The 23355-nt window shown below is 36.6% G+C and overlaps 1 protein-coding gene across 1 annotated transcript; it reads left to right on the top strand.

Moving 5' to 3' along the window:
* The first annotated feature begins 1490 nt into the window (after window positions 1-1490).
* On the top strand, window positions 1491-23355 carry PANK3 (pantothenate kinase 3). Its single transcript, XM_059917655.1, has 7 exons — window positions 1491-1825; window positions 7285-7637; window positions 9821-10074; window positions 11606-11782; window positions 12807-12930; window positions 15067-15192; window positions 16662-23355. Exons 1-7 carry the CDS (start codon window positions 1798-1800, stop codon window positions 16710-16712), a joined length of 1113 nt encoding a protein of 370 aa, XP_059773638.1. The 5' UTR covers window positions 1491-1797; the 3' UTR covers window positions 16713-23355.

Below are 23355 nucleotides of genomic sequence, written 5' to 3'. Positions count from 1 at the left end.
AGATCAAAATAACAAAAGATAAGGAACCACAAAGCACCAGACCTCGGGTCCAATCCTATATAATTACCTTGGACAAACAGTCTAGATACTTAATCTTTCTCCCTTATCTTTACAGTAATGATAACGATGGCGATAAAAACATAGTTATCACTTACTGATCACTCTCTCTACGACAGGCAACGAGGTAAGCACTTTATATGCCTTCTTTCAACTCAATCTTCATCTCAATCCCATGAGATGTAGGCATCATCATTCCCAATGAGAATCAGAGAGATGAAGTAATTTGCCCAAATTTATAACCAAATCGCAGAACCAAGATGTGAATTCAAGTTTAAGTTCTTAATCATTATATTTCAATCATTATATTTCAAGCTAGCACTTGTATTGTGCTAGCTCTTTGTTCACGCTCCCTAAATGATCATCCTTTGTGTCCCTTCCGGTTCTTATTCACAATCCTTGTCATATCCTCCACAAAGAAGGTACAATACGGCTCAATCCTCCATTGCCAACTCTCAAACCATCCATTGCCAAAGTCACTAAATTCCTGGTCAGCTAATTGGGGGAGGGGAGGCCAGGAGAAGAGCTCCCAGTGCTGTCCCTTCCCATTCCAGCTGGAGAACTCAGAATCTAGCAGGCACAGGAAAAGGAGTGAGAACTGCAGCACCTAATTTTCTTTTCTGGGGATCAATTCCCCTTTGGAAGGAGGGAGCTGGGCCACAGGGCCCCTGAGGGGACCATGGAACCGCGGCAAAGGGCATGTGTTCCGCAAGTGACTTCTCAGTTACTGTCCCATCTTCAAAATGAGTGATAGATAATAATTGCACGCACTTCACAAAGTTAATTAAATCAAATAATTCCCCAAAAGAGCTCAGCAGAGTGCCTGAGACATGGTAAGCATTCAATAAATGTTACCTATTATTGCTATTGCCATTACTATCATCATCATTCCAACTCCAGCATTCGCGGTGTCTCTTAAGCCAGGGGATACCTTCGTGAATGACTTTAATTTACAAATGCATTCACTGATCTCTCTAAAGAGCGGCTCTAGAGCCCTGTATTTAGCGTTTTCCCTGGCACACTGATCAGGTTTTCTGCCTCCAAAGGAAGTCTGCGCCTTGCAGAACTGCCATGTTAGTAGCAGCAAAGACTTCTCTTCCCCTTCTCTCTCGGCGGCGGTGCGAGGCTTGAGCTCTAGGGTTCGGGAGCCCGCCCACATCAGCCACCATTGGTAGCCCCGTCGCTGGCGTGATTAAGGCCCCTCCCCCTTCTCTCTGGGACCACTCTGAGGCCATCTCCGGAAGCGGAGGGGCCTCGGAGGAGGGCCCGCGATGCATCCTGGGTTTTGTAGTCCATCTGTAAGGCTGCAGCCTGAGAGCTGGGCTTCGCGACCCGCGGAACTACAATCCCCAGCAGCCGGGCGGAGAGAGGAGAAAGGGGGTACTCGCATCACGTGGGCGCTGGGCCTGGGCGGGCTGCTTCTCAGTGCGGCGGCGGCGGCGGCGGCTCGGGGGATCGGGGCCTTTTGTTTGGAGCGGCGGCGGGGGGCCCCGGAGCGGCGAGGCCGGCGGCCTTCCCCTGCTCGCTCGGTCCCGGCCGCCCCTCGCGGGGGTGGGGGGGGCCGCCCCCTGGGCCGGGGCCTCGTCTCAGGCGCCCCCGCCCCGCCCTTGGCCCGCCCCGCCCGGCCCGAGGGGAGGAACCGGCCGGGCCTCCCAGCGCGGCCCAGCTACCTCCGGAGTCGCCGCCGCAACCCTCTGCGCGCCGTACCCGAGGCTGCCTCTCGCCCCTCAGGCCGACGCCATGAAGATCAAGGATGCCAAGAAACCCTGTAAGATGGGGGCTTGGGCTCGTCGGGTTGGGAGAGCAAGTTGGGCCACGTCGGGAAGCCCCTTGTGGTGGCCTGGTTCGAAGCCGGTCGCTCCCCGGCGGCGCCCAGCATGGGATGGGGGCGGAGGGACCTTTGCAGCACCCGGTTCGAGGCTCCCTCCCCATCCCCCTACGCTCGGTTGACGAACGCTTGCCGCCCCCTAGCCTTTCCTCCTCCTTCCTCCTCGAGAGCTGGGAGGTGCAAGGGGGAATTTTTGTTCTGGGGTTTGGCAGGCAAGACCAGAGTTACCAGTGCGCGCTCCCAGCTTCCTCTGAAGTCAAGTTGAAAATGGGTGGTCACAGATGTCAAGTTGCGCGGGGACATTTACCAATCTTTTTTTTTTTTTTTAATTTTTTTTAAACTGATTTCTGAGCTTTCTGCTTGTGTCCTTGAAATCCCGGTGGGTTCCTGGGAGTTGTCTCTGTTGTTATAATTAGAGCTTTTAAACCCACGGCATGTAACCTACCGGTGGGTAAGTGCCGTGACTTGTTTAGAATAACAACTAGTTCATGTTTGTTTTTTAAAAAACAGAGATAAAAAGATCAAAGTCATCCGTATTCCCGCCACTCAGAGCTAACCACTATTAATATTTTGGTGACTACCCGTAGAGATTTTTCTACGACTATATATAGCCTATACTTAAAAAAACAAAAACAAAAACTTTCCATACTTAAAGAGAGTAGATCAACTTTTATTTGCTTCCTTTTATTTTTAGCCTTTTTAAAACCTTTTACTCCTGTGAATGGCTTATTTGATCACTCAGCCGTTGTGATTGTCATACTTGAAGTTCATTCTTCCAGAGCGACTAGGAATGCGGGATGCATGCTTCTGTCTTAGAATTGTATTGGTGTTTTGCCATTTTGCAGTGTTGTGTGATCTTCCCAACAGTTCTAGGAAATCTCTTGCTATAGAACGGGAGCACTGATACTGGCTTTTCCCGCCCGTCCGGTCTTGAAAACCTCCACGGAGAGGCAACATACCAAAGCACTCCAAAAACTGTTAATTGTTATTTAAATGTGAGATAATTTGGTTCTGATTTTACTGCTGAGGAAAACTGAACTTACTGAGCCCCAGAGTAACTTTTCCAAGGCTGCACCAACCAACTCTGCTAACAGAGGTTCAGGACCCTAAGTCACCTGACTCATAGTCCTGTATTCTTTCTTTTGCACCTGTAGGGTGTAGTCTAAATACTTAGAGAAGCACAAACCTTTCTGATCTGGTAGTTTTATCTGCCAATTAAAACATTTTTTTAAACAATGATTTAAAAAAAAAAAAAAAAAAACAACGATAGCTAAGGAGTTCTCGTTCAGGAGTCTATGAAATAGTGATGTGAAGTCTTAAAATGAGAGAGTAATATAGAAACACTACTATTTTACTTTACATTTGCTGAATTAAATGAATCTTGAACAGATGCAGTAATGTAGAACAGTTGGACATCTTCCCTCAACACATAGGTTTTCTCTGCTTGTGTTAGAATTTCCATTTAGTAAAATGAGTTTAACTATGACAAGCTCATATTCTGACCCTTATGGTATTATTTTATTTTTGGCATGACAGCGATTTGATTACTTAGATTTGGGCAACCTTATAATCAGGTGTGAATACCGTCTCTGGCAAAGGTGTTTCATACCTAGCAAAGATGATAATTAAGAGTTTATAAAATAAACTTTAGGTTGAGAAATAAAAGAACACCTATTTTTTAGAAGTAATTTGTTTATTAATATATTGTGGTACATTGTGAGACCATTAATGTTAAAATAGAGTTATGCTGAAAAACCAGTCAATTAATATGATTTAGAAGTCTGAAATAACATTTCCAGTTTCCTATATGTAAAAGATGACTTTACTGTCTACTCAGCTCTTTACAGTAAAAATAAAGAACATCTTGTTCTTTCGTGTGTGGGGAAGAAAGCATTTCAACTATGAACTGTCATGGAAATATATATATATATAACTGGAAAGTATTATTTCTGATGTTTCAAACCACTCAGATTAGCTAAAGACACACTTGTTTTGTTTTTGAGTTCTTGCGTAGGGTTTCTTTTTTTTATAATCATAAATCTAGTGAGCACTTTGTATGTAAGGCACTATCTTTACATGCATTGTGTCATTTAATCCTTAGAGCAGCACTAGTAACTAAAAACTGTATCTCATACTAGTTAAACAAGTGACTTTGGCTTCACACACTTTCTTACAGTTACTCACCCAAGTGTTAGAAAACATTGCTTTTTGATACATCACTAGTATATACCAGCCTATAAACCAAATGCCTGTATTTAACCAGAAAATAAGAAAAGGAATTGGTTTCATCCTCTAAATTGTATAACTAAAAGATGAGCATTTGAAATTATGTGTTAATTCAACTCCAGGGGAAGAATGAAGTCAAACGTTAATCTAATGAAAATTTTTTGCTAGAACCAAAACAGTGGCAATGTTTGCATTACCTTTATTTGTGTTTTTCACACTACTTAAATAATAGTAAAAATCTAAACAGTGGTGTTCTTCTGTACCTCAACTGACATGATTTTTTAAGGTAAGGGTCAGCCTCTGTTCTGCTTACCTGTAGAGCATGTAACATGATTAACAAGGTGATAATAAAAGATTTTGTTTATATACATATATATTTTTTTTCATTTGGTGCAGTGTAGGTTTGGGTGCCTGCTTTGCTAACCCAGGCACTAAGGTACGTGAAGTTTTTGTCAAGACCAGAGAGAAGTATGTAGCATATGTGTGCCGTTTGCTTCTATGTAATTTGATTGGCCCCTTTGTAAATTGAGTCATTACTTAAGTGGATCACTTCCAGTGGATAGTAAGGTGCAGTTGGAGGTGATAGTTTCTAATATTCTCTTAGATGTAACTAATTTACCAAAGGGGGGAAAAGTCTTCTGAAGCTCTTCTGAGGAATTATAATACTGAAGGTGTGAGTATGGTTTATTTTCTTAGTCTGTTTTAAAGCAACATTTTTATTCGGAATGATTATTGGGAAGAGTGAAATGTCTTTTATTCGGGAACTTGAACCGTATCTGGAATTGACCACTGCACATGCTCATTTTAGAATTTTGTTCCTTAAAATAATCCACCAATGTTTCTGAACATTTTCAGCATTTGGTTTCTCTTTCTGCTCAAGAACAATTAAATCCTAGTTTCGCATAGGATCCCTTTGGGCTAAAATCTGCATGGGGCCAATAGCAATTAAATAGCTCCTTAAAGCTTCTCCGCTACCTCTTACCAACACTTAACAAGACACCAAACTTTTATAATGCAGTTTGTTAGAAATTAACAGTCTGCCCTTGTGGCTAAAAAGGTGATCAGGCATGTGGGTTTCTTCTTTTGCATACATAATCTACCTGGTAGGAAAGATAATTTCTTGGTAGCACTCTGCTTATGGTGGTTCTGGATATTTTTGTTACTTATGGGGAACTAATGGCAGTTCTCTTAGGCTAAGGTGAGAAATAGAATAGGAGCTACTATTTTTTTGGAAGGCCACATAAACAGATCATGAGAGATTCTAGGAAATGCTCAAAGTCTGTAGAAGGTAATGTTTATTTGCCATCATCAAAGTACTTATTTATATTTATGGAAGGTATGTTTTGTTCTTTAAATGTATTTTGGTTCATTTTTTTCACCTTGACAGTGGAGAGTTTATTCTCGAAAGAATGAGAAATGTTTAGGCTGTATGCAAGAAGTAGGATGCTTATGCACTGGTGACCTACTTTTAACCTGTCCCTTGGCCAGAAGCAAGAAAGCTATAGATTTAGATATTTGCCGGATTTCTTTGGAAAGTGGTATTTTTCTTACCTCATGGAAGTATTAGTGGGCCTCTGGTTGTACTTAATAACTTTGTACTTTTATCACAAATCAATAAAGTTTGAGTTTTGTGCCCCCTCCCCTTCTCATTTTAGTGACAAAATAACAAGCATAAGTATTTGCTTTAATGCACTGGAAATTAGATCACTTGCTAAATGAAAGGAGTGGATCATAATTAAGAATATGTGTCTTCTGTGTTCTTGCTGCCTCCCCCATACTTTTTGAATGGTGATTATTTCTCTGGCATAAGGAAATGAATTCCAGAACTCTGCCGAGTTGAAAGGATTTCTACGCAAAAGAAGGGACCTATAATGTTCTAGTTTGGATATTAAGGTTACTAAGACGTTCACGGTCTACAATATAGCACCTCCAGTTACTCTTCCTTTAAGAGCAGATACCCCTAAGAGAACAGACATATATGTATCTAACAGGCTAGGTGTGAGATGAGTCTTGAATGGCCTCTCATTCATTTTAAAAGTGTATTACTGGGAATTCCCTTGTAGCCCCCGCTTTCACTCCCAGGGCGCAGGGCGCTAGTTCAGGGAACTAAGATCCCGCAAGCCACGGGGTGTGGCCAAAAAATATATATATCAATACAAGTGTTTTACTTATTTAAGATGGCCTGCATTGCTAGCTACCCAACAAAACTGAGACAATTTAGTTTCTTCAGCATCTTAGTTGTTTATACAAATCTATAGGTGACAAAAGCATTGTGCCTGTATAGAGAAATGTATAGAATCTTTTCTCGTTGAATCGTATGTTCCCGGTTTCTAATGGTACACACATATCAAATAAGTAAAATATGAATATATAAGAAACAAAGTAGAATTTTAGAGGGAACTAAATTTCCTTGACAACTTATACATAATAAACTGTTAAATACATGTTGTTAGGCACTTGATAATCTATGTATCTTAAGTATTAAATTATTTTTGTCTCTATCATAATGATTAAGATCCCAGAGAATGGAAACAGATCTTAAGGAAACTAAGATTTGAGAGGTTAATGGCTTTTCCAATGTCATATAGCCCAGTTAGTGAGAGAGCACCAAGTCCCAAACCCAGATGATACTACCTCCCCAAGTGTGCCTGTTTCCAACTAGATTTACCTTCAACGTTATCAACAGCTGATTTTATTAACCAGATGCACTAAAGAAGCCCAGTAAGTTTAATGAGCAAAGAAAAAAAGTTCTTTTTAAGGGGGTACTTTTCCCTTGGGTTACTTGAAGTGATGATAGGCCAATTTTATTACATTAAAATCTTAGAAACATTTTCAAGCCGTAGGTGATGACCTATTATTAAAACCAAATTTTTCCTAATCTCCTGGGGCACATGATAAATATGTAATAAATGAAAAGGAATGCCTACCAGACCAGGAATTAAAAGGCCCTGGTCCAGCCCCAGGCATGCTAAGTTACGGGTTTTTAGAAAATACACAGAATAACACTTTGAAGGGAAAAGCGTGAGTTTCACATAGATCTGTCTTACCTCAAAAGTATTATCGACTGAATGCATGATTCAGGGTAAATGAAGCTTGTGGCTAATTAACTAGGTCCTAATTTGCATTTCTAAAATCAGGATATATCTTTTTATTTATTTGTTTTTTATCCATAGCTTTCCCATGGTTTGGCATGGACATCGGGGGAACTCTGGTAAAGCTCTCATATTTTGAACCTATCGATATCACAGCAGAAGAAGAACAAGAAGAAGTTGAGAGCTTAAAAAGTATCCGGAAATATTTGACTTCTAATGTAGCCTATGGATCCACTGGTATTCGGGATGTACACCTTGAACTGAAAGATTTAACACTTTTTGGCCGGAGAGGGAACTTGCACTTTATCAGATTTCCAACCCAGGACCTGCCTACTTTTATCCAAATGGGAAGAGATAAAAACTTCTCAACATTACACACGGTGCTATGTGCTACAGGAGGTGGTGCTTACAAGTTTGAAAAAGATTTTCGCACAGTAGGTATTTAACTTACAGGCAAAAATCGATACCCATTCTCTTCAGTTTTTAAAGTATGAGGCTCGTTTTCTGTCTGGTATGTTTCTTAGACTAGTTCCCCCTGCTGATACAGGGGAAGTATGTATTCATGACTTGCTTTTGATTGGAGCATTTAAACACCTTTATACAATGAGTAAAAACTGGCCAGAGTTGGGCCTGTCATACATAATATGGGGTAAAACCTGCTAAGTTTAGGAACTGCTACAAAGCTACAGTAAAAGCAGACTTCAGTGAATTTGGAAGTGTGCAAAGCCAGATATAAATGGGGCTTGAAATATTTTCACTATTATTCTGTTGGCTTGTTTTTTTGAGTATTATCCAGTCATCTCTCCTAAGGCCACCGTCTTCCCAAACCCCAACTGAAACCTGTATCTTTTGATTAATAGACACCTGAATGAAAGTCCCTATTAGCCCTTTTTTCTTGGATTTTATAGCATCGACCCTACCATGTTTCTGTCTTGAAGGGGGTCATTTGGATGTGGCAGGCGGATTATGTAAGCGTCGATTTCTGTGCTAGTAGGGGTTTGCCAAGCGTCCAGTCCTTCCCATTAGAATAAAGATTTAAAAGGTTATACTTGGGTTTACTGAAATTTGTTTTTTTTGAAAATTTGCATGTGGACCATTTAGTTTCTCAAATTCACATAAGAAAATCTAGAACATAAGTGATCACTTACATGGTTCACAGAAGTGAATACCTTGTAATTTGGGGTAGTTTTTATTAAAAATTTTTATGATGAGTAATACTGATTTGTATTCAGTTTATTGAGTAATCTGACCATAAATTTGAAACCAGTTTTTTTGGATGCGTGATATTTAATGTTTGCCAAAAGCAGTGTCCTTGAAGCCAGCTCTCACCTGGCCATTGTTTGGAGATACTGGTATTCAAATTACGGAGTTCTAAGTTTTTTTTAAGAAGTATTGATATTTTCTAGTGATGAAGTTTTATAATATTTGTTTTTGTTGGTGCTCAATCATTTATTAAGCTAATATTTGAACATCTAGCTTGTGTTAGGTATTGTGCTAGGCACTGAGAAGTCAGCTAGGAATAAGACACAGACTTAGCTCTCAAAGAGTGCAGTATCCTAGACCACACATTTAAGTGAACTATAAGTTCAGTGCATTATAATTAAGAAGTACAATGCATTACAATTAATACTATTGCTATGAAAAGAGATGCCATGGGAACACAAGGGGGAGTGATACCTAGTAAGTCCTTAGAGAATTGAAAAGCTTATCTAAGCTGAGATCTTTTATAGTAAATATTTTATAATATACTCTTTACTAACCTGAAATGAATTTAATAATTTCACATTAGTACCCAAACTATAATATAAAGATAGGAAATTAAGGTATTTATATATCAGTAGGTGGATTCTCTGGTGTGATCACACAAGAGGGCATAATGAAGTAGTCAGATTTAGATGCTTGTATGTACATAGATTGAACTTAATTTCTAAAGCCACAAATGCTAGATTGATAAGGTATGTTTTATTGGAGAATCAAATAGCATAAGTGGTATTGCTGTTGTGACATAACTTTCGAAGATGCTAAACAACACAAGGTAAAGTTCCAAAAAGTAAAAAGTACAACACTTCCTCAGTTTATATGGTGGTTGCGTTCCTAGCAAATTTAGTATGTATTAAAACCACGTAAAGAATACCTTGTGTCTATACACATATAGATAAAATACTTTGTGTTTACATAGGCTCAGATAATTATAAACGAATTTTCCTACTGCTGCCTACAAAAATGTCTGTCATAATGTTCAAAGGTAATGCAGGAAAGGGTTAACTCTTTTTTTTTGCACAACTGCCCCACCCATTGCCGATGTCTGGCACCCCAAGACCCTGCCCAGTAAACGTTAGTTTGATTCTCCCCTCCTCCCCATCTTTGTGAAAACTAAAAAGTCCCCACAGATGTCCAAAACGCCTCTAGAAGTAATACCACCACCACTGAGAACCACAGGACTAAATGAAGTCCCTAAGAGATTTTGACACAAAAGAAGACAAGTGAAAACGTGTGGGTTGTACATGATTTTGAAGTTTTGTAAAGTACATGGAAATTATATGGTGTAGTCGAGTCAAGTATTTTGAAAGCTGTCCTTTGTTCACTTTATAAAACTCGCTTTGGTGTTTTTTTACAGATTGGAAACCTCCACCTGCACAAACTGGATGAACTTGACTGCCTTGTAAAGGGCTTGCTGTATATAGATTCTGTCAGTTTCAATGGACAAGCAGAGTGCTATTATTTTGCTAATGCCTCAGAACCTGAGAGATGCCAAAAGATGCCTTTCAACCTGGATGACCCCTACCCACTGCTGGTAGTAAACATTGGTTCGGGAGTCAGTATTTTAGCAGTCCATTCCAAAGACGACTATAAACGAGTAACTGGGACAAGGTAGTAACCTTTTTGTTCTTATGGCAGGGTTCATATTGTTTTATACACAGAAATTGTGAAATCTATATATTAACGCTAGCTTCATCAGAAAACTAATGTGTATTGTGCAACAGCTAAAAATGTAGATGTGTAAGTATAAGTTAAAGATAAGTTGCAGATAATACTTTTTTATAAGGCATGTGTGTAGACTCAAACTAAAATCATTAAATGTTTATATTGGCTAGCATCATTTGGCATCAAAATTTCCAAATGAAAAGAGTGAATTTTTATCTGGAATGATTCCAATAACATTTTTATTTTCCAAAGCATTTTTCTCATTTTTATGTAGATATATTTAAGCCTAAAGCTTGAAACATTCTTACTTGATTCACATTTAAGTGGAGTATTTGGCAACATTGTAATTAATTCATATAGGATGAATTTAACATGAACTTTTTTCTTTAATACCTGAAATATGAATGTGAAATGAGATTTTAAAATTTTCCTTATGATTCCAATATGTGCTTTTATCAACTTTTAAGGAAGCTGGAGATTCCTATTTATTTAATTGAGGAAGAAAGATTTTAGGATGCTTTAAATTAGATTGATTTGTGGAAAAAACTCTGGCCACGCTGTGCAGCATGTGGGATCTTAGTTCCCAAACCAGGGATCAAACCTATGCTCCCTGTGTTGGGAGCACAGACTCTTAACCATTGGACTGCCAGGGAAGTCCCGAAAAAAACTCATTTGAATTTTAATGTAGTACTCCTGTTTGAATAATACTTAATTTTAATTAGTATTTTATTTCTGTGGTGGCTGAAAGTCTACCTCCGTTGTAACTCTCTATGCCAAAGAACTACAGGGAAGTACTACCTACTTCAGTCAATTCAAAAAGACAGAAATTCAGTCTGTTAACTAAATTCCAACAGTGATTCAGGAATAGAACCTGTTAGGAATTTAGGTGAGACTAGGGAGCAGAGGTTTTGAATTTAGGGGCTAGAGTGGCATAATTTCATTTTGTGAGCATATCCAAAAGAATAATAGAACCAAGTTAATTTCTGTCTTTAACATGATGACCAGCCTGACATAAATGTCCTCACTGTATTCATATCGGAGTCATGTAAATGTTAATGTATCACATTGAGTTGATTTCAGCCTTGTCAGGCTAAGTAAATAGGCCTTTCACAAAATTATTTCCTGGAAACCATTTAGAATAACAATTTTTCTCCTTTTAATTTGTATGGTATTAACTTTTAGCACTCCTTTTTCATGCACACAAAAACATTTATTTTTAGCAATTACAAAGTGTAAGGTATCAGGTGAAGATATTAGAAGATATAAAAGGTCTTCTGTGTCATGTTGTTCACACGACAACATTTTTTTCCTTTGGTTTATTCTTTGATCTGACATATTTGGTTTTGCTATGTGTTTTTCTTAGGTTTAGCAATATCTGTCCATGTGTTTATTGAATAAATGAGTGCTCCATCCTTTTACTTTGGAGAAAGAATACAGCGTGTAAGTGCAACTTACCAAGTTTCTTTATTTTCTTTAGCCTTGGAGGGGGTACCTTTCTTGGTTTATGTAGTTTATTGACTGGCTGTGAAAGTTTTGAAGAGGCTCTTGAAATGGCATCCAAAGGTGACAGCACCCAAGCTGACAAGCTGGTCCGTGATATTTACGGAGGAGATTATGAAAGATTTGGTCTGCCTGGTTGGGCTGTAGCATCTAGGTAAGTTTAACATTTACATTGTAATTAAAGTTGCTTATTTAGTTTTTAGAAAGCAGTGCATCAGGAAGTTGTAAGGGGCTTCCTCTTACCCAGTTTAGTTCTAAGTTTTGAACATTGATATCGTTTTAAAATTAAATATATATCAAAAGTCTCCCCTGAATGCACTATAGGAAACTGTTTTTATTAGTTCTTGAGTATCCTTCCAGTGTTTCTCTATGCAAATACAAATAAATATCCTTATCCTCCCCTTACAGAAGGTAACTTTTAGAAGGTAACATTTATATACCATTATATAGTATACTATATACAGTCGGGTCTCCTTATCCATGGTTCCACATTTACAGAGTCAACCATCCTCGGATCGAAAATATTTGGAAAAATAATAATTCCAGAAAGTTGCAAAAAGCAAAACTTGAATTTGCTGCACACAGGCAACTATTTACATAGTATTTACATTGTATTAAGTGTTATTAAGTAATCTGGAGATGATTTAAAGTATATACATAGGTTATATGCAAATACTACATCATTTTATACAAGGGACCTGAGCATCTAGAGATTTTGGTGTCCAAGGAAGGTCCTGGCACCAATCCCCCATGGGTAAGAGGGAGGACTGTATAGTCTACAACAGCAGTATATCCTAGTCTGTTTGCCTGCCCCCCTCCCTCTCTCTCTCTCTCTCTTTTTCCCCCCCTTCCTTCCCTCATCCTTTCCCTCTTTCCCTCCCTACCCTCTGTCTTCTTCTTTTTCCTTCCTTTCCTCCCTCTCTCCCTCCTTCCTTCCTCCCCCCGCCCTTTTTTCTTATTAACAGCTTCATGGTATTTCATTGTATGAATGTATCACAGTTTGATAGATGTTTGGGTGTTCCCAGTATTTTACTACGTACAGTTCATTGGGTCAGTAACCTTGTACATGTCCACCTTATTTTATACATGTGTAGATTTATCTGTAGGCTATATTCTCAAAATGTATGAAATGTTGTTTGTTATCAGCAGATTTGATTTTGTTTTTCATTTCTCTGCAGTTTTGGGAATATGATTTATAAGGAGAAGCGAGAATCTGTTAGTAAAGAAGATCTAGCAAGAGCTACATTAGTTACTATCACCAATAACATTGGTTCTGTGGCACGAATGTGTGCTGTTAATGAGGTAAAAAAAATTGTTTAATTATATGAAAAATGTGCGTTGGAGTTTTATGTACATGTAGCAGACTTCTTCGTATTCCTTAAGGAGGCCTCATAGGATCGAGATCTCTTAATCCATTAAATCCCAAGATTCATTAATATATATGTTACCTATCCAATTGTGATACTACCTTTAAAGAAAGTAGCAGATAATTCAAATCGGAAATAGGACAAAGAGATAATTTATATTTCATATTTATCCAGAAACCTTTTCAGAAATATACAACCTAAATATCTTGAAGTTGTAAAACAAAAATTCTATCTAAACAATAAGACGTTTTGAGGTAACTTATTATTGAAAGTGGGTGGGGTTTTTTTTCCTGCTAGTGTTACATTTGATTAGTGAAGTACTTGGAAGTTTTCTTACTGCCCTCGGCTTCTTTACAGTGCTGCCTTGTTGCATATGGATCAAGCAGCATTGTACAGGGCTATGAAGGCACTGAGACCGTTCTTCACATGAAATTTGAATGATGTATATACTTATAAAAAGCATGTACTGCTAGATTTACCTCATAATTGGGTTATTTTTATTTGAAGAAGACTATACAATTTTGCCTTTGTGTAATAGAGGTATTTGCCCATTTAATTTTTATAAATATCAAATACTTTATGTGTTGCGAATTTTACTTTTTAAAGGAATTCTTCATTTGTTCACTCATTCGTTTGTTCACTGAGTAAATATTTACAGAGTACCATGTGCCAGGTATTGTTCTGAGCACTTGAGATAAATTAGTGAAGAAAACAAAGATCCCTGACTTTGTGGAGCTTACAGCCATTCTAGTGATGCAGTAAACAAGTAAATTATTCCGTATTAGGTGATAAATGCTATTTTTAAAAAGGAGAAAATTAAACAAGATAAAGAGAATTGAGAGTAGACCAGGAGTGGCAGAGGACAAATTACTGAGTAACTGGCTAGTTAAAGGAAGGCTTTGTTGAAAATGTGACTCTTAGGCAAAGATTTGATGGAGGTGAGAGAATCATGGGTGCAGATATTTGGGGAAAGGGAGGCTCCAGCAGAGAGAAAACTGTGCAAAGACTCGAATTAATCCTCTGAATTACTCTAAATTCAAAATTAGAATACTGTCTTCTAAGTTTCTTAATAACAGTGTAGTAAGTTAGTTGAGGGAGCCACTAGCAGGCATTTTAACCTAGGTTTGGGCAATATTTAACTTTGAGGGGGCAGATAGTAATCTGGGATCTTTTTTGTTATCCCTGTAGGTCCAGATTTTCACTGGCCAATTGACTTAACAGTAATTAAGGCTATAGTTTACGCTATTCAAACTCAGTGTGCAAAAATGTATACGCAGAAGTACTTATATTATTGTGAGAGTAGAAATAGGTTTTTTGGAGATTCAAAACAAACATCAGTTCCTCCATCTGGAAGCCCTAGGGGTCGGGTGGGCATGCCAGTATCCCAGTCAGTTTTGCTCTCCAGTGCTATAGATAAAGTCCACGGTTTCTGTATCATTGCTGAGCATAAACTGCAACATGCTGACCAAGTTTACAGCTTGTTTTTAATCCTAAACACATTTAAAATACTTTTCCTTGGTTTGTCTCCTTTTATCTCATCAGTAATATTTCTCCAAATTACTTTCTTTGCTGAATGTATTACTTATTGGCCATTTTCAAAAACAAGTCTATCTATAATCATTTAACTAGGGTCTTTCCAGAACTTTTCTTTTAAAATTAGACGTTATTTTTTAGGGCAGTTGTAGGTTCACAGCAAAATTGAGTGGAAGGTACAGAGTTCACTGACCCCCCCAGACGCACAGCCTCCCCTACTGTCAGTATCCAGCACCAGTTTGGTACATTTGTTAAAATCGATGAGCCTACATTGACACATCATCACTCAGAGTCCATAGTTTACATTTGGGGTCACTCTTAGTGTACATTTTATGGGTTTTGACAAGTGTAGTGACATGTCCTAAACTAATTTTTAAATATTCAGGATAATGAAGGCATATACCAGGAATGTAGTAGGCACTAAAAAAAGGTACCAGTTGTTTATATTTGTAACTAGAGATCTCATAAACTGTATTGTATTGTAAAATCTACTTGATAATTCTTTTTTCAAGTCATTTTCTTTGTTCTTTTCTTTTAGAAGATAAACAGAGTTGTCTTTGTTGGAAACTTTTTACGTGTCAATACTCTCTCCATGAAACTTTTGGCATATGCACTGGATTACTGGTCAAAAGGTCAACTGAAAGCATTGTTTCTAGAGCATGAGGTATGATATGAAAATAAAGTTTTGTGAATATTAATAGCGTGCTTTTAAATGCAGGTTTCATATATTGTTCCTTGCCCGGTACTTTATAAGTGAAGTATAAAACTGCAATTTACGTAAATAGTATATTGATTCCCTCACTTCAGTTTGAGTTAGGGGGTGGGCGTTTTTGTAACCTGGCAGACATCCCATTAAGATGAGAATCTCACAGTTCTTCTGAAAAAGAGAGAGCAGTATCAGGTCTGTGAGCTCATTAAATACTGGGGCTCCTTGTGTACTTACTGGGTTTGTTTTGTTAAATTGTTTTCTTTTGTTTCTTTTGTTTGTTTGTTTGTTTTGGTTTTTATTGTTGTTTTTTGGCCTCGCCTCACGTGGGATATTAGTAGTAGCTCCCCAACCAGGGGTCAAACCCAGGCCCTTGGCAGTGAGAGCGCAGAGTCCTAACCACTGGACCGCCAGGGAATTCCCTCTTTCTTTTTTTTTCCTCCCCTGAGAGAATAAATGTTAAATATGAACAATAAATATATATATAATGTAGCAATGAAAATCTCCTTAATCCTCCCACCACAGCCTCACCCCCACCTCCAGTGGTAACCACTGTTAACATTTCGGAGTTTATTCTTCAAGATTTTCTTTTCCTATTCGATCACAATATCCAATTAAATTCTGATTGGAGCAAGTATCAGTTCACAAAATGTTTTGGATTAAGTAAATTTACCTTGAATTATTTTGTTTGTGGTCAAGTGAATATTTTATTAAGCATTTTAATAATACAGATTCTGAGTATTTGTTCTGCTCTTACGAGCTTCCATGTGTCATTGTCACTGCTCTCACTATAGAGGTCAGAACGTGTACTCTTGTGCAGCTCCACCTGGCGTGTCCTCTGCTGTGGGAATGGCAGGCAGAGCCAAAGGAATTTTCTTCAGGAAAGGGGAGGGGAGCCAGAATTGCAGCAATAGTCCTAGAAGCTTTAGTGTCTGACAGCCACTCTTTATAAAAAAAATATGTATTTCAAAGGTATATATATTATAATTAACTAGAAAATGCTTAGCTTCAATTATAATACAAAAACATATACATACATATGTATTGGGTTGGCCAGAAAGTTTGTTCAGGTTTTTCTGCAACATCTTCAGGAAAAACCTGAACAAACTTATTGGTCAACCCAATATTTGTAATGTATGAAGAATATATACTACCAGAAAACTTATTTGATTGTTTCAAGTAGACTGTTGATTGAAATATTGAGCAATTAAACATGGAATTCAATTACTAAAAAAAAAAAAGTTGTATATATTGAGAATACAGTTTAAAAAAATATTTTTTTACAATAACTGATGACACAAATTGGTAGCTTTCTGAATCGATGTTCTTAAATAGATTATACACAAGTATGTGTTCTTAATAGTGGTTAATATTACATGTTCATTTAGAAGCTGCACTACATTAATAATTGCTTTTAAATTATGCAGGGATATTTTGGAGCAGTTGGTGCACTTCTTGGGCTGCCAAATTTCAGCTAAAGCATCGGGTTTCTCTCTGTTAATAAATGTCATTCAAGAGGAACTGAAAACCAGAGGTGTTATTACTACATTATTTGTCACTGGGAACCAAAGGATGAAAGAGTAGCACTATTCCTGTTGATTTTTAAGTGTCAGAATGGTAAGCTGCTATGTGTTGCCATATTAAAAAGAGAGCTCCAGTAATGTGAAGTATTTCTAAGTGAAATGCTTTCCCTTCTGTATATAGCCAGTGTTAAATCCTTAAATGCAATACAGTCTCTGATTAATGAGCTTCCTCTGAAAGATTTTCTATTTATTTTATTTTATGTAGCCAACATTGCAGTACTGTATGTTCAAACGTGAATCTTAAAGTCTCAGAAATGTTTATCTCTTGAAAAGAATTGATTCTGAATATTTGTTACAAGTCTGTTCTTTGTGTGTTTTGGTTACTAGTAAGTGGACAGTAACATACCCTGTATCGAAACTTACTGAAACGGCAATCAGAGATGATCATTTTTATATGATTTTAGAAATGTTAAAAAGCAATATTAATTATTCATTACTGTTGTTTTCCAAACATATCTTCTCCCAAAAAGCATGTTTATGTGCTCTTTCCTCAGAAGTATAACCTTTTTCAAATGCCATAATTTAATTGAAATACTATTGTTAAACATTAGCCTGAATTTTAAAATGAATCCTAGAAAATGCACATAATTGGTGATACTGCATTTTTTGTATTTTGAGTTTATCAGATAGTACATTTAAAAAATTTTTTTTTTAATTGGAGGCTTAATTACTTATTTGAAAGTCCGTTCAGTGAGGTCCCAAGACTATTTGAATGGAGTATGGCTTATGTGTATTGGTAGGGTTCTGTGCTCTTCTCTCTATACCACATTTATCTTAGGCCCAAAGTTAGCCATTTCTGTTTAATTAGGTCTGAACCATCAAAGCTAAAGACTGTCTTCTACTGTGAACAGCAACAAAATCATTTATTCTAAACGCATGTTATGGAAATTTAAAAGACGAGTTGTTTTGAAACTGGGAATCTGAGGCAGTATTGCAGAATTATAAAAGGATCAATGTTTCGTACATTCTGGTAATAAAAGCATTATAGTTCCAAAATTTGTAAATCCTTTTGCCTTGGAATTTATTCTATATTTTGAAGTCATTTTTTATAATGTTATAAATTTTTTCAGACTTTTACTTCGGCAGTAAAATTTTGGAGGTCCAATAGTTCAGCAAAGTTTTTTGAGACTGTTACTTATGGTTTAGGAAGCTGAAAGACTTGGGGAAAATTGGGAAAAACTGTTCACCTCCTTAAATTACAGTAAATCTGGATGTACTTTGAAGAGCTTAAAACTTTTATATTACAGGAAGAAAGAGGTATTATGCTGTCTTTTTACACGACAGTTTTGCTCCGTAGAGAAAAATTTTCAATTGACTCTCAAGAGGTGGTGCTTGATAAAGATATTTCTCCCTGTAGTTTTCAAATTTTGTGCTCAAATACTTAAAATTCAGTTTTCTTTCTCTATAGACATGAACATATGAATAATAGTAATGTTCAGAGGGAAAAGCATGTGAAGGTAATTTTGAGAATGTTAGAATATTTAGAACTTTGAATTCATGTCAGTCAGTGGTCATTTTGAAAACCTACAATGTTTAAACTTTTTCTTACTAAATGTTTCCATTTTCGTGACTAGATGTTTCAGCCAAAAGCTATCCTTTTATTTTAGAATTTTATGATTGGGCATCTGTACAAGAAGCTTTTGCTTTTAAATGATAACTTCAAGTTTTATACCTGTGGCAAACTGTACATTAGCAGTTATAGGTTTGGGGCTGTCGTCAAGAAGGAAATGGAATGGTAAAAGTATATACAAGTTAAAAAAAAAAAGTATATACAAGTTACTTTGATCAATACTTTGGTTAATTTGGGACTATGATTCATACTTTTTGTCTTTTGAAACTGAAGTTACCTGCTAATAAAATGCATATAAAGTGAGCAACTATCTCACCACTGTGAGAAAACCTCTTGGCTTTTCTCTTGTACAATCTAGAATTACTGGAGTAATTCTAATAAGTATTTCTAATAACACAGAATTGTGATGAAGGCTGCGAAGATTCTAGTTTTTTATTATGATCCCAGGAAAATGCTTGTATAAGCATAGAGTGGTAAATAGGTTTGGTTCTAATCCCAATCAACTTAATGCCTCAAAGCTCTTATGTTCTTGAACAGTGCTGTCTAATAGAAATAAATGTGAGCAACATGTAATTTTGCGTTTTCTAGCAGACATATTTAAAAAGTAAAAAGAAACAGGTGAAATTCATTTAAATTATATATTTCTATTTAACCCAGTATATCTGTGTCATCATTTCAACATGTAATCATTATAAAAAGTTATTCAGGGGTTTTTTTGGGTTGGGGGATTGTAGCTACTTAGTCTTCAAAATCAGTATGTATTTTACACTTACAGCACAACTCAGTTTAGACTAACCACATTTCAGGTTCTCAGTAGCCACGTTTGGGTAGTGGTTACTGTATTAGTGTAGTTTCTAGAACTAGCTCTTAAAAATGAACACTATCATGTATTCATTAAAACTTAAATTTGAATCTGGACTTTTTAAAGAATGTTAGAGAGGGAACACGTGAGAACCTTATTTTTTAAATACGTAAAGAGGGATAAGAAATACCTCATTTGGCCTAGTTTATTTTATTCTTACAAGCTGTATGTCTGACCATTCCAAAAAACATCTTACGTTGCATCCTGCCGTCTCATTATAGTAGGTATCGTTTCTCTAATGATACTAATAATAAAGTTGCCCAAGACACATCCTGAGCATCCTCATCCGTCTTCAAAATATGTTATTTCCTTCACTGCAGTAAATTGGATGATTCCAAAGACTTAACCCCACACACACACGTTATCTAATTGAACTTTGAGAAGCCAATTCTAAAGGACTAAAAAGAAACCCTTTTAATTCTTCATTGAGTTCTGTACACACAAGGAGAATCTTGTTTATAACTTGTGGATTTAATTTTCATTTTTAAAAATAACATTTTCAAATGCAAGGATCACTATCAGTTTGCTTGGGCGCTTGGTAAAGAACACAAGGTCTAGAACTTTCCACCACCGCTACCACCATCCGTACCCCCAGAAGACTGCCTTTTAACCAGAGAGACTTTGAGAACTAATGGCCTTCAGTTCTACACCCCGACTTCTCCAAAGACAAAGTACTAGTAGACTTCCTTGCCTATTGACAAGGGTGTTCCTTGGTCAGCTACTCTAGTTTAAATAGGTGGACTCTTAGTTTAGGTAAAGTTAGCGCTATTGCCAGTAATATATGTGGCGTCTTGACAGTCCTTCTAGAGGTTCAGATTGTTTGCCAAATATTAGACTGTGAAGATTCCTGAGTTTTTTACCTTTGCGTGCAAATGTGATTGTTGTATTCTCAGTACCAGTTCCTGAAAGTCCATTTCTGTAAGAAAAATGAGGCAGCTCAAAGGGAAAAGGTTTTCCTCTATGTCCAGCGGTACTCCTGCCTTCTAAGAGCAGTCGTCCATCTTGCCTTGAATCAAGGCATCTTGCCTTGATTTCTAAGGTCGCATTTTTGGGTGGAAAGCTTAGCAAGGCAGTAGTTTCCAAATGTCCTTTATAACCACTCTGCTTGTTATATGCAAAATGTTTCATATTTTGTTTTTTCTCTATTGAGCACTTTATGCTTTTTAGTCTGTTGCATTTGAGAATGTAGTTTAGAAACTTTTTCTCTGCTAAAGCCATGTAAAAACTGATAATCACCAGAAAAATGAGTATGTGTTATTTTGCATTTAACTTACTGTTTTGTGGTATGTATAAACAAAATATTAGAAACATACTGCATTTTTGTAATAATACTCTTTGACCTTATTTAACATGATGATTTGCCATGAAACGTCAATGATGTCCTATTTTCCCAATAAGTTTGTTTATTTTAGGGTGTTTTATTCTAATAGAGAAGGAATTCAGCCAACTTTGTTTCTGTCATCAGATAATCTCAGAAAGTAATGTGCTTTATCAATATTACTGCCTGTTTTCAATATTTGAGACAGTAGCTTTATATTTCTACTGAGCCTAGTAACTGATTAGCAAAGACCCCAAAAAGTGAGTAATTATTTTTTTTCCTTTGAGGTATTTTAATAGCCTATTGAAAATAAGGGTTCCATGAAAAGCAGGGCGTCCCAAAAGACAGTTAGTTGCTCCATTCATGGCACCATTTGAAGTGACGAAAACAATTTGTTCAGATATGTGGCATCATGTTTTAGAGTTCATTTTATTTGTGTTGATGTATGTTGAGAGGTACTAGCTTTTGGATTCTCAGCATAGAATGGTATTAGTTATTCTCTCATGTTTTGTTATTGCCTGTAATGGCATACCTTAAAGTAATATCAAGGGCGTGTGTTTGTGTGTGTGTGTGTGTGTATGTGCTTTAATCTGTAGAGCTATCTGGAATTTTTATTGTGCTCTAACTTCAAAATTATATGGGCATTATTATAACTTTTCCGTTGTACAAAAATAAACATACCACTAAATTTATGGATGTTTGAATGTTAGATATATTTGGGATTTTTTTAATAGCCCTTTTCTTCAAGCTGTTTCTTATTTCTGATCATTGTGAGTGGGGATAGATGTGGGATAAACCCCTCCCAGAATTATTGCCTTTGTCAAAGACAATTCATAGTGGGATTTATAAAACGCAATTTTAATTATCTCTAAGTGAGTTGAAATGTCGTGGATTGTAGTCATCTACATCAAGTATGATAAAGACCTAAAATACCTTTATCCTTAGGATTGCCTGAGAATAATCAGATTGTACATGTGTCTGATATTTCCAGCTTAATAAATGTAGCAGTGAGTTGATGTTGGGACTTCAGGTACTACAGCTGGTACTGAATGATGTGTTTGAGAGGAAATCAATTTTTTTTTTCCTTAAGAAAAAAACCCAAATCTTTACATTCTGGCTCTTTGTGTAGTCAAAAGGCTATTTCTTTTTAGATTTTCAGTCTTTTTGCTGTAGCGACCAGTAATTTTGTGTTTAAAAGAACTAATGAGGAATGTATTTTTCAAAGGAGTGAGTAAAGTTAAAATTCAAGGTTTTGAATTGTATAAATGTGCAACTAAATTTCAAGTCTAAGATAGTGCTGATTTTTTTTCTATTTCTCAACATCTTTCATACATCGCAGTACCTACAGTTCCAGTAGCTTTCAAAGAAAACATTTCAGTTTTGTATAATTTGTAAAATATACATAAATAATGCAGATAGTTTGAGATTATTTTAGCTTTATGTTGTGTCTCTGAATCATACGGATCTCATACCTGGCACAGTTGATAGTTGTCACCAGTATTAAGCCATTTTGAAATCTGCCACTTTTTTTCTGAGGTGCCCTTTTTAGTTTACATTTAGAAACAAAAGATAACTTTATAGACCTAACATTAATATTCTGGTCTCCTTGTCCTAAATACAATTAATGGAACATGGATGTAAGTCAGGTTAAGATGGTTTTATCATTTTTTTAATACATTGTGTGCTTTGACTTTTTATTTGAACTACAGTGAAACTTTGACTTTCTAACTGAAATTGAGTGGCATTTGTCTTCATTCTGCCCAGTTACAGATCAAATCATACCTAGAAGATGTTTGTGTTAATTTTACTTATACAAGCCATTTCCGTTTAAGTTGCCTTATTCTATCTATTGCATTGTTCTTGCCAAGTCTGAGCTCTGTCATGTTGGAATTATTCTAACACTGAATCTGTGATGTAAAAATGTATGATGTGCTACAAATTTTATTCATAATAAACTAAGTTATAGCCTATTATAACCTATAAAACATTTCTTGTAAATTGTCTAATTTATTTTTTCATTTATGTACAGTTTCTTATGTAAATTTTTAAGATACTTGTTGTGGTCTGTTCTATAAACATTCCTGTTCTCTTCTCCTTAAGGCTTATTTGCATGAAAGAAACTTGGGTTTTGCTTGTTTGTATTATATGGCCACTAAGCCAACTTCAGTACTCTCTACTTTCTTTTCTGTAGTTTAACTTTTTCTAGTTTTGTTCATATTCTAAATAAATGTTAAAATCATGCTTTTTATTTCCTACTTTGCAAATAAATTCTAAGTTGTTTACTATGTTATCTTTTTATTGTTTATATTGTACTCCCACATTTCCACTTCAAATAAATATAAGGTTTTAATTGAATCAACTCTAGTAGAATGTAAACTGAGAGAAAGGACTTCGTAAAGTCTTGCTCACCTCTGTATTCCCAGTACTTGGCACAGAGAAGGCATTCAGTAAAAAGTACTTACTGAGTGAATTAATTGTAGAGGAAGTGTCCTTATCTATCTAGTCTCCCTTTATAAGATGTAATTGAAGTTTTTCCCCCCTTTCCTCTCCCCAGCCTTAGAAAGCACAAATGTTAGTTTATCAGAGATGCAATGCAGACCTTCCTGAAATGTAAGCCTTACGTTTATTAACATGTGAAAAGCTTTGCTTTTCCTTGAACCGAGGCCATGGTGGCCTATGCCAGAAATGGATGTTGACAGCAGAGTGGCCCTTAGATGCGCTCCCAGCAGAGATGCCGCAACATGTGCAGTACTTTCTTACCACAGTTTGTTAAGTGTTATGTCACACA

This window comes from Balaenoptera ricei, chromosome 3, assembly GCF_028023285.1.
Source record: "Balaenoptera ricei isolate mBalRic1 chromosome 3, mBalRic1.hap2, whole genome shotgun sequence".
Lineage (NCBI taxonomy): Eukaryota > Metazoa > Chordata > Mammalia > Artiodactyla > Balaenopteridae > Balaenoptera > Balaenoptera ricei.
Note: the sequence above shows the minus strand (reverse complement) of the source record. Positions and strands in the feature narration are given on the sequence as shown.

Coding starts and splice junctions, on each gene's coding strand:
- PANK3 (XM_059917655.1), top strand. CDS start 1,798: ATGAAGATCAAGGATGCCAAGAAACCCT. Junction 1,826..7,284: donor CAAGGATGCCAAGAAACCCT/GTAAGATGGGGG, acceptor TTTTATCCATAG/CTTTCCCATGGTTTGGCATG. Junction 15,193..16,661: donor CATTGTTTCTAGAGCATGAG/GTATGATATGAA, acceptor TAAATTATGCAG/GGATATTTTGGAGCAGTTGG.